The sequence below is a fragment of the Chiloscyllium plagiosum genome, unplaced genomic scaffold (assembly GCF_037043375.1).
Source record: "Chiloscyllium plagiosum isolate Xiang-an unplaced genomic scaffold, Cpla_swu_hap1 HiC_scaffold_31, whole genome shotgun sequence".
NCBI classification, from domain to species: domain Eukaryota; kingdom Metazoa; phylum Chordata; class Chondrichthyes; order Orectolobiformes; family Hemiscylliidae; genus Chiloscyllium; species Chiloscyllium plagiosum.
The window spans coordinates 62,537,989-62,550,446 of record NW_028270169.1 but is presented as its reverse complement, the minus strand read 5'-3'; the positions used below and the strand labels follow the sequence as shown (position 1 = coordinate 62,550,446).

The following is a 12,458-nucleotide window of genomic DNA, read 5'->3' as shown; positions in this document are numbered from 1 at the left end:
TTGGCTATGTGGAATGTTGTAATGGCGCTATATAGAAGTCAGGATTTTATTGTTGTATGTTGCTTTAGAAAGGGTTAGTTTCTGATCTTTTATCAACAAACGTTAAGTATTTATTGTATTCATTAAGCTGTGGACAGGATTTGCTGGATGCTGAGAACTAGCAACAAATATATAGCCAGGGTCACAAACTTCAAATGAAGCTTCTTTTCAATTTAATATAGGGATCACTGGCAAGGTTGCCATTTATTGTCAATTTTTTAGTCATGCTAAGAAGGTGAAAGTGCATCTTGTTCAACTTCAGTTTACTGAAGTACTTTGATGCAACTGAGCAGCTTACTTTGGAAGTGAAATCATGTTCATTGGAAACTGGAGACACAAAAAGGACAGCTGGGATAAAGGCAAGCAGGGCTCAAGTGAGCCAGTTAAGTTTTACAATAGTCTGGCAGCTTCACAAGCACTGATGGCAGATCTTTTTTCTTCTAGCTTTATTAAACTGAATTTGAATTCTTCAGTAGCCATGGTGAGATATGAATTCATGTTCATATGGATTATAATGTCCAAGCCTCTCGATTATTTGTTCAATAATAATTACTACATTATCATATCCAGCATATCCAGAAGTTTATAATTCACTTCCAGTTTATGCATCTGGAATATCAGATTTTTTGCTTCTGACACCCATGATAGACTCCCCCAAAGCTCCATTGCAGTTTAACCTGTTACAAGGACTGTAATTTATTGAAAACTTATCAGTCACTAAAAGATTTAAGATCTGGCCTTTTAATGGTTTGATAGTGTTGAAAACCAGTTATTAGTTAGCTAGTAATCCATTTAAGCAACCAGTAGCAATGCAGTTGTTTTAAAGATTTTGATCAATAATAGGGATGTCAGTAATTCCTAATATTTGAAACATAAAGCTCCCTACTTGTCAAAGATTCCTCTATCAATGCTTTCTCTATTTCAATCGATCATTTTGCATTTAACACCAATGAAACCCACACTGTTTGAAACAGAGCATCTACAATTTCAATGTATTCATATTTATACTTTCTATAGACTCCCCTCAAGGCTCCATTGTAGTTTAGCCTGTTACAGCAAATGGGTTGCAGTCCATGGAAGAACTCCAAAATAGCTTCAGTAGGCAATTTGTACTGTTTGTGGTTTTAACAAACTCTCACCCATTCTTTTAATAAAAAGGAACCATTTTATGCTCAGAAAATCTGTTTTGACATAGTACTTCCACTGGAGACAGTTGCACTGAATTTGCAATTGTCGGAGTGTATTGATCATGATGGGTAGGATATGCTATGTGTCTCCAGGGGGTCTCTCTTTCCCTTGCTTATGTAGGCTCAAGTTTTCATTTTTGAGTTATTTTGGCATCAGGATGTTCAAGATTCATCGAAGGTTTAAAGTTTACTGAGCTGTGTTTTATAGATATAAAGTGTTGCAAGGTTACTAAAGCAAGAAATGAAAATGATGCAGTTACACATGACTAGCTACCATGGCCAACAATAACTGGGTGCACCATATGGTTTTACACCACTTTGTACCGATTGATGTGTATGTTAGAAGCTACTTTTGTTGGAATCCCTAAAGATATAAGAATTTGAAGTCTGGTTTATTTTTCCAGAATTCTTTTTCTCATTCTTTTTCTAGTTTTCTTCACGAGCGCACATCACTTTTCAGATGAGCAAGAGAGGACAGGCCACCAGTTTAATGAGTAATGTATAATATTCACATAAAATGGATAGTATCACATTGACTCCTAAAACACCAGGAAGGCACAATTCCTTGTGTTAATGACAGCATTTGATTTATTCGGTCGATAAGCATTCAAGCTGGCTCTGAATGTCTCCACACTGGCCATCTGGTGGCAGCTGTACTTCCTGTGGGGTAGGATTAATAAAGTCAAGATGGATTGTTTTGCCAAGTTAGGGGGCATTAGCTCAGAGATATCTAGCTGAGAACAGGAAAGATTTAACATTCTGAATCATTTATTTAATGGACACAATAAAGGCTCAAATTTGCATTTTCTTTAGTGGAAGAAACAGCCGTTTCTTCAACAGCTCAGGACTGTTGACCAAATATTTACCAGTGAGCTATGCTTGTATCATCGAAGTTGTGAGAAGCTTGGTTTAGCACTAGCGCTTGGGGAAGAAGAGAATTTAATGAGTTATAAGATAGCATTGTATCCCAGGTTTAGAAGTGTTGGTATATCCAGTGCTTGCTTACTGGTCTTAGTATGTACCTGCTTCCATGTCTTCACTCAAAACATTACTTCAGTGCTATAAAAATGTCATCTGAGCCCTACATTCAGGTATAACAATCCTATTTTCAGATATAGCAAGATTCAAGTATTGTGGGATCTGCTTTAGATAGATGTGGGATCAAATTCATTGTCCCTATACCAAGTGGAATTCACCCTGAAAACAGATATCACTGGACTGTTCAAATATACTTCGGAACAAAGGCTGTTAGGAAATTCTGAATTTTAATTTGTATAGAATGAAGAAAGATTGTACGACTGTTTCAGGGCCCACTTTGCCCAAACCTACACCATGCTCAGAGCCATATGTGAATAAAGTGACATTCTTGATTCTACCTTATTCTCATTTATGAATCACCTTGTTCTGTTTGAAGGCTGCTGTCCTGACGGGATTTTTGAAAAATAATGTACTGCAGTGCTCACTACCAACAGTTTGAGTTTATTTTGGTTGGTTGCAATAGAATAGCATCTATTGCTATCTTCTCAGGCATGAGTTGTTCATGCTCCTTTAGTGAGGACGAGTAAGTTAACATGTCAGCTGTCATTCATTCAACTATGATCAGTAACACCTGAAGGGTTCTTATGGTGCAGTGACAGTGAGTGACCCTACCTCTGGGTCATAAGGGCCAGGTTCAAGTTGCTCCTGCTCCGAAGGTGTGTACTAACGTCTCTGATCATGTTGATTAGAAAATATTTTGATTACACTTGAAATTTTAACTTACCACCTCTCTGCTTAAATGCTGACTGATCTGCTGAGTGTTTCTAGCATTTTTGCTTTCGTATTTTATCATTTGCAGGTTTTATCTTTTGAATTGTAAAGTGTCTAATAGCAGATGAATTTAATTTATTTCTGCTGAGTTTGGCCAGTTGACAATATCCATTACTTTGCATGGTCATAATTTTTAGCATGTACATCTGATTATGGTTCATAAGTTTAAGTGAGACAGTGGTTGTAACTTTTGTTTCAGCCTCCTAGAGCCTCCTGCAAGTCAAGTTGTTGAATACGGAGTAGAAAGAAAATAAGGTTTTATTTACAAAGCTTTTTTTTTAATTGAGCGAGGTGATGGGAATATTTGGAACTACTCATGAAGCATTTGTGCAATAATGACTTGCCACTGATAGACCGTGTCTGAATTGCTCCATGTAGTACTGCAGCACATGTGTATAAAACACTGACTTGAACTATTTTAATACGCTTATTGTCTTTACCACCTCTGCTCTCCCACCCCACCCCAAGTGTGTTGTGGTGTCTTACAGTTTAGCAGTATTTCATTTTTTTGCCATCACAGACTAAATGTCTTAGACTTTTCTAGAATTTGCTATTCACAGGTAGTCACAAAAAAAATTCACAAATAATAAACCCAGTTGACCAAAAAAAATTGTAATTTTTGTACACACAGCTTTACACCTCCCATTTTCTTCACTGTGATCCATGTTTCGTAACTGTTTTTTCTTGGTATTTGTTAGAACTGGTTGAAACTTTTCTGTATGGCAGGCAGTAGTGGAATCTACTCCCTCCATTGGCAGAACTAGCTTTTTTTTTCTGTCTCTGGTGATTAGCCATATAGCATACTCTGTTCTCAGCACTGTAAACAGTCCCTATATGATATGGAGAAGCAATATCACTGTATGAAACTCACATGATGTATTATTCACTAGCACCCTAGGTGTGATAATTGAAGTAAATATCTTTTATACAAACACAGCAATGGCCTGCATTGTCTTTATTTATGCATAATCCCTTGATAAAAAACACTTTTTTACATTACACAGAGGTCATATGGTTGCATGTTATTTCTGCTGTCATTTTAAGATTCTTTCCTTGGCTATAAGTCTACTCTTTTTCCAGGTATAACAACACTCTCTGTAACCTTGTTAGTTTAACACTCGTGGCATTTGTGTCCCAGCTGGCAAGTTCATACTATGTTTGTTTCATATTGTGGATCATATTTATATCTTCACTAACTAGGAGCAGAAGTCCAGTTGTTCTCTCCACACAGTAAAGGCTTGAATGTTTTGAACCTGCTAGATGAAGAACTTCTGATCAATAGCTCAGGCCATTCTAGTTATAATCCGGTAAGCATCTCCAACCTGCTTATACTTTTAATTTCAGTAAGTGGAAATATCTATTTTTAGTTGACAAATTATTAAATTGAAATTAGTATTATTCTTCAGTCAGGATCAGATGTGTTGACCTTAATCCTAGGAACACTCTGTCTAAATGTGGTTTAAGATGGGCAGCAGGGATAGGCCAGGTAAGTAAAGACTAGTTCGTCTGACATCAGTGGTAGGGAAATTATTAGGAAGATGTCTGAGGGACAGGATTAATCAACACTTGGAAAAACAGAGATTCATCAGGTATAGTTAGCCTGGATTTGTTCGATGGAGATCCTATCTGACTTAATTAAATTTTTAAAAAGGTTCACTAAATATATTGATGAGGGTAGCACAATTGATGTGGTTTACATGGATTTCTGTAAGGCCTTTGACAAGATCCCACATGAAAGGCTAGTCCAAAAGATGAGAGCCCACGGGATCCAAGCTAGTTAGCAAACTGAAACCAAATTGGTTTGCAAATAGGAGGCAAAGGGTGATGAAAGAGGATTGATTTTGTGATTGGAAGCTTATGACTAGCGGTGTTTGTCATGTACATTAATGATTTGGATATGAATGTAGTAGATGTAATTAGTAAGGAGAAAGTGTTCCTGAAGAAGGGCTTATGCCCGAAACGTCGATTCTCCTGTACCTTGGATGCTGCCTGACCTGCTGCGCTTTTCCAGCAACACATTTTCAGCGATGTAATTAGTAAGTTGAGATGACAGGAAAATTAGTGATGTTATTGGATGTAAGAAGTTTGGTCTTGACCAGCTGGTAAATTGGGATAGGTAATGGAATTTCATCCTGATAAATGCGAAGTGATTCATTTTGGGAGGTCTATTAAGGGAAGCATATACACAATGAATGATACGTCCTTAGGGAGTACTGAGGAACAAAGGGACCTTGTTGTACAAGTCCATAGGTCCTTGAAGGTAGATAGGATGGTAGGAGGCACACAGGATTTTTGTCCTTGTTAGGTGGGGCATTGAATATAGGAGCCAGCAAGTCTTGTTATAACTTTATGAACTTTTGGTTAAACACCTTACACAGACACACCCCACTCTCACATGCTCCCATTGTGCCCAGATGCGTAACATATTAAGAAATGAAGTACCACAATGCAGCAAATTCTGGACAATTATTTGGAGGTCAGCTGTGGCTCATGTGGTAGGACTGTAAGCTCTGAGTTGGAGTTCACTGTTGTCCACTTCTGTAAAATGTTCCTATAATTTAGGCTAACCTTCCTTGTCCAGTACTGAAGGTGCGCTGGATTGTTGGATGTTAAAAAGGAAGTCCCATATCTTTTCAGAGAGGGCTTTCTTTGAACAAAAGCAGAGATGTTCTCACTGGTGAACTTGGCAATGTTTCTTCCTCAATTAGCATTAAAAATAGAGGACTGAGTCAAGTATTTCAGTAACATCTGTGGAAGTTGAGTGTGTGTGATTGTCAGTTGTGTTTCCTGTATTACGATGGTGGTTACACTTCAGAAGGTATATAATTGCCTATAAAGCCCATAGGGACATCCTGAGGCCATTAGAGGTATTCTTTAAACCATGTCTTTATTTTTTTCATGAAACACCACACTCACAGAATTTTATCACCCTGACAGTCACCTTATCAGGTGGCTGGATATGGGTAGAAGGGAACAGAATTCCTGATGGCAAGTCTGAAAGACCAAGTTTCCCTGTACACAGTGGGGTTTTAACTCTTTGGAGGCATGTTTTTGAACTTTGCAGGTTCTCCACCTAGAAGTCAGTCTGATTGCCAGAGTTGGTTTCTGTTCAGGTGGGGAGGACTCAACATCAAGCCACAAGGGCAGTTAGGGTCAGTTGGCACTCTTGTCAGTCAACTTTGGGATGGGCACAAGGGAAACATTCCTGCTGCTTCCAACTCTTGAGCCATGCTGGGAAGATACTTACCTTCTCCCCAAAGCATTCCTCCTATATTCAGCTGCTGCATTTCTTGGCTGAAATAAATGTGCAAAGCAGCCCAAGTAATTGGAAGCCAGCCTCATTAAAATACTAAATTGCCAGCTGCATCCGTGGAATGAATTGACTGTCCACCTCCTGTCCTGCCTCCGTGTAATCACAGAGAGTTCAGTTTGAGCTTCAAGTTGTTAGAATTTTAAAATCTAACCCAATCTTAATCTTTTCCTCTTTGGCTCTAAAATTCATGTCAATTTTGTTTTGTGAGTGGGTTTTTAATTTGGTGACATAAATTGACCCATTACTGAGTCTTTACTGAAACAGACTTAGCAACTTGCAGCATTTCACTCAGTAAATAGCAGTTTTGTACCCAACTTAGTAATAATGATTCAGAGTCTAGAATTCAATCTACTTTTTTATCTTTCTGTAAACACTCAGAAAAGTTAGTGTCAAAGCATTTCTGCTAAAATTCAAGATCCTCCCGAAGACATGGTCCTCACTTTGGTCCAATTTCTACATGAAATTCTTCAAATGCTTTCTTGGTAGGATATTGTTTGGACAGTACCTGGAAGCTGTGCTCATCTCTAAACAGTTACAAGCCTCAGAACTCAGGACCTTACTCCTGTTCCTCACTACCTAATTTTCTCCCTCTTCTATTGTAGGTGGATTGCATAGTAGTGGATACAAAATATTACTTTATGCAGAAGCTGCTTTTCAGTACAGGGGGTGCAAGAAAAATATATCAAGAACAGAAAATGTCAGTCACAGATGCAGTTACTGATTTAAAGCAAATGGATTTCCCTTCCATTTGAAAATGAATTTTGTTCAGATGAGGCTGTAAAATGACTTAATGAGAAAGTAAGTTTAGTGCAATTGTGGGAAAATATAAGCTTGCTTGTATTCGATGCCTATTCTGTTTTGTTCTGCAGTGAATTGAAAGCAAGAAATGTATACTCTGTAAAGATGGTTGGTGCTTCTTGCAGTGCACCACCTGCTGCCCAGTGACAGGACCTGCATGCTGCTTTATTTTCAGAATCGAATCTGCATTTACACTTACCATTTGAAAGAGCTGAAGAAAGTATTTAGAAAAGTGGCATAAAGACCTGCACCCTCATGTGTTTATTAAAGTAATTAAAAGTTTATGAAAGTAATTAAAAGTTGAGTTGCCATTCATGAATTGAGGCTTTATTTGCTCAAAACAGACAGAAGCTCCTTCATCCTATTTGGAAAATGTAATATCGCTCTTGAATTTCACAATAACGATTTTCAGCAGTCAGCTGTAGAAATTATCAGTGATGGTATTGATGATTAAATTTCAATGTTAAAAAGAGATGCATGTGCACAAAATTGGCTGTGAACAAAATAAGTATTGGAAATGTACTCCAACAAGGTCTGCTGTAAGTGTTCTATTACCCAGTCTATGTATACCATGTTTAAGAAGTCTCTGAATTGTTGCATTTTGTAGCATGTTTACATTTATAGAAATTTATTGTTGATTCAGACACAACATTAACTATTATTTTAATCATGGAAGTCACTGTCCCTTTTTGTTCAGAGGTAAGATTGATTTTTCTTCTCAAAACTCACAATTTGCGAAATATTAATTTACTGGGTCCCTATCTTTTCCACATTTATTTTCTTCAGTGACAGATGTTTGGCATGTTTCAATTTTTCAGATGTATTCAATTTGAGGGACCCTTTAATGATATTTATCTTATTCTTTAAATCGAATCATTGAAAAAACATGAGACATCGGAAAGTCAGTTTGCTTTTTCATCAAGCCAATAATAGTGTCACATAAAAGGTTACCACACAAGGTAAGAGATTATTGTGTTGGGGCTAGACATCATCATATAGATAGGCTAACAAAAAGGAAACAAGAGAGTTGAGACAAATAAATCATTTGCAGGAAGGTAAACAGATTCTAGCTGCAGGGATCAGTGCCAGAGCTTGGTTTTGCATTTGTTTTAGAATGTGGCCATTGCTGGCTGAGCTATGATTCATTGCCCATCCCTAACTACCTTAGAAATGAGTGACTATTCAGTCATTTCAGAGGGCAGTTAAGATAGTTGTAGGTTTGGAGTCACATGTAGGCCATCCAAGATGAGGATGGCAGTTTTCTTTCTTTAGGATTTCAGTGATCCAAATTGATTTTTACAACAATTCTAACATGGCCACCACTTTGCCTTTTTTTTAAATTATATTTGAGTTTCACCACATGCCAAAGTGGGATTTTAACCTATATCCCAGAACACAGGCCCCAGAGATAATGCCATTATACTCCCACTCCTTATCTTATTTGTGCTCTGGTTTAAACACTTAAATGAAGGCAATAAGTATATTGCAGCCAAATTTGCTGCTGGTACAAAAACAACAAAGAAAGCAAGTTGTGAGGAAAGGTTGGGGTAAACTGTTCAGAGCTTAGGAGATTAAGAGTGGATATTATTGTAACATGTAAGATTCTGAGAGGCTTTCACTGGGTGGATATGAAGAGAATGTTACTTCTCTTGGGAGAAGTCTACAACTGGGTGCAGAGTTTAAAAATAAAGATCTGCCATTTAGGACAGACATAAGGAGGAATCTCTTCTCTGAAAGTCACTGTGCTTAGATGTCATTTGAGGCTACGCTGCATAATGTATCCCAAGTCGAGTTAGACAGACTTTTGATTGACAAAAATTGAGAGTTATTGAAGCACAGGCAGGAAAGTGGAGTTGTCGCTACAATTGGTTCAGTCATGATTTTGTAGAATGTTGAAGCAGGTTGGAAAGTTTGCGTGGGACCAACTTCTGTTCCTATTTCTTATGTCAAAGAAAGGCAGAATTCAACAAAGTAACTACTCATTTCCAAGCATATATTTAATTTAGAATTGTTGTTTAATCTGTTAAACAGTAGCCTTAGGAAAAGCATGACATTGCAGGAATCTAGGTCTAGAAAATTTTTATGAATGATTAGTTATCTCCATTAACAGGGAGAAGTGCATATATTTGGCTGATCTGTCCAGATACTAATATATAATAAATGATTCCAGAAAAAGGTAAAGAACAGCATGGCTGAAGAAAGAATTTTAAATTGACTGAATCTATTTTAACTTGTTAAATACTTAGTTAATGATTTTTAAGGGAACTTCAGCTCAAGGAGTTGAGTTGTGAATATCACAGGATAGAATCTGGACACTTGTTTGCATGCTAATGGCCACAATGGTGTATAAATGTTGCACTGGTTTGATTTTCAGAGGTGATCACACTTTGCATCTTAGTTAATCTCCTTACTGAAATAAAAGGGATACAGTTTCCAGTTTATTAATCTAATCATAAAGATGATACACTAATGATTCCTGTTATTGAAAAGAAAACAGAAATGTACAGGTGGTCAGTCAGCATCTCAGAGGGATGGAAATTCAGTGTAGAAATCTCAGGGTGGAAGGAATTGTAAGTCCATCTATGCATTCTTTCTTCTATCCGAGTAATGTGCTTTTCCTCAAAATCATATATCTAAAAAGATTTAAACTAATCTTCAAAATTGTCCCAGTAGCCATTCAATCTGCTAGCAAAGTAATGTTTTGTTGGTTCCCACTTAAATATTTGTCTTCTCGTATTAAGCTCATTCTCTCAATCTACCATCTTTTGCCAATGTAGAAAAGCCTTGACTGATTTGCTTCCTCAAATGTTATTATTGTCCCTTAAATTTTCTTTCTAATAAATTGTCCTGAATCTTTGAATATGTTTCATTCCATAGCCCTTTTGATGCAATACCTATTCATCCTTGTTCCAACTTAATTTCATTCTTTCTGTGAATTTCAAAGCCATACACAAAATTGGTCTGATGAGCATTCTTATCATGGAGACATAGAAGGTTATGGAATAAAAGGAGGCAAAACATCTGTTGTACTTCATTGAAAAAGCAGTCATGTTTAGTCAGACACATTCAATTTTTTTTGCCATAATCATAGAAATTACTCATCCTAAAGTAATTACAAAATCAGCTTCCACCACTTTTCATGTAGGCTTTCTAGTACTTCCCATCTGTCCTCCATCCTCATCTAGTGTAATCCAATATTCATTAATTTCACTGTTTTTGATATAATATCCTATTCCTGATAGGTGTCAGTAATTTCAATTAATTTTCTAATCTCTTAAGCATTAAACATTAAACTCTATTTTCCAATAACATGCCCAAATTCGCAACAGCTCACTTGATCAGATATTTCTCCTATTTTGCTACTCCATTTTCTGGCATGACCACCATTTGTATATCTGTGATTGTTCTTTCCAGTTTACTTAAATCTCACCAAGTCATCCAATGTGTTTGATTCAAAGAATTGTTCCTAATACTTAAACACAATATTAAAAATGGCTGAAATAAAAGTCTGAAATAAAAATAAAACTATTGGAAAAGCTCATCATGTCAGGCAGCATCTGTGGTGATAAACAATGTTAATATTTCAGTCCAGTGACCTTGTAACAGAACTGAAGAAAGATAGAAATGTAATATTCTTAAAACTGCCATTGGACTAACTGGTCTGCAGTTACCCTGCAGTTCCTTCTTTTAGTGCATTCACTGCATTTCACATTGCACTGGCTTTTGGCATGGTTTTTCTTTTCCAACAGTACTCAAAGCACACCTTTATGATTCACATCTGGCCTTTACAAGTATCCAGTTATTGATATGGATGTTTCATCCCTCATTCTGCCTTTGCACTTCCTACTCTTCATCATACATCTTGAACTACATAACTCCTTTAACTTAGCTACTTTATCCACATGCCAACATGTGTTCCTGTTGCCAGTGACCTTTTATTCTATTGCGATTTCCTTTTCAAACTGTTCTTTATTTCCTTATCAGTTATAATTTCTTGTGCTTGTGTTGCCCTCTTAGTGTTTTCTTTACACCCTGAGTCTTTCCTTATGCTAATAAATTCACACCATGAAATAACCTTATGTTTCCCTTTAAATGCTGACTCAGATGTTGAAAATCTTTTAATGTGTGTTTCAGATTATGATTCATGTTAATGATTTGTATTGCTGCTGTGTTACTGCAGCTCGCTGTGCTGAGTTACAGATGCAGTTCACTGAGGCTGTGAAAACCACAACAGGACAGAAGGAGCTGATCATAAAGCTGGAACAAGACCTCAGCACTATCCAAGCAATGTCCTCCCTGCAACGCCCTGATACTGAGGTACACAGATTTCCATGGGTATGGGTGATGTATTGATGATACCGTGGCCCACAAGTGCCGGACAGTGACCATCTCCTACATAACCCATCTCCCTTTGACATTCAACAGCATTACCGTCAATGAACTTTGCAGCATTCTGGAGACCATCATCATCCAGAAATTTAACTGGGCCAACCATGTGAATACTGTAATCAAAAATAGCAAGTCAGAGGCTGAGTAATCTACAGTTTGTAATTCACCTCCTGTCTCCTTAAACTCCACAAGGCCACAAATGAGGAGTGTGATAGAATACCACATACTTGCTGATGACAAGGTTTTCCTCACCACCTGCTATCATTCTACATGTCCAATGTCCAGTACTAGATGAGGACAAGTATTGTAAACACCAAAGCCATTGTCTTCAGTGCCTGGCAAAATCTCCACTCCATACAGCCACCTCCTCACCATTCAATGGCTACTGTCTGAGGCTATTCACAATCTCAGTATCATTTGTGACTCTGAGATGGGCTCTGACCATACATCTACTCGTTGCTCAGCATTGCTCACACTACATAATGGGCAGCACAGTGGCTCAGTGGTTAGCACTGCTGCCTCACCGCGCCAGGGACCTAGGTTCGATTCCAGCCACTGGCGACTGTCTGTGTGGAGTTTGCACATTCTCCCTGTGTCTGCGTGGGTTTCCTCCCACAGTCCAAAGATGTGCAGGTTAGATGTATTCGCCATGCTAAATTGCCCATAGAGTTAGGTGCATTAGTCACGGGTAAATATGGGGAATGGGAGTGGGTAGGTTACTCTTCGGAGGGTCAGTGTGGACTAGTTGGGCCGAAGGGCTGTTTCCATACTGTAGGGAACCTCAACCTGATCTACTCTACATTTAACCTTCAAAACATCGTCTATTGAGCTTCCCCCTCAACTCATCTGCTGCTGAAGCCCTAATCCATGCCATTGTTGCCTTTAGACCTACCATTGCTGACCTACAGTAGCTCCCAGATAAG

General features: G+C 37.8%; 1 protein-coding gene across 2 annotated transcripts in view; it reads left to right on the top strand.

Annotated features, from left to right (window-relative positions):
* Positions 1 to 12,458, top strand: part of LOC122564179 (protein CASP-like) — a 632,323-nt gene that overhangs the window by 593,938 nt on the left and 25,927 nt on the right. Inside the window, exon 15 of one of the 2 annotated variants that reach the window (XM_043718862.2) lies at positions 11,327 to 11,463. In XM_043718862.2, the coding sequence (XP_043574797.1) occupies positions 11,327 to 11,463 (137 nt within the window). Of the gene's footprint in view, positions 1 to 4,235; positions 10,686 to 11,326; positions 11,464 to 12,458 lie in introns of those variants that run through there. The other variant, XM_087977575.1, reaches the window with a different exon arrangement.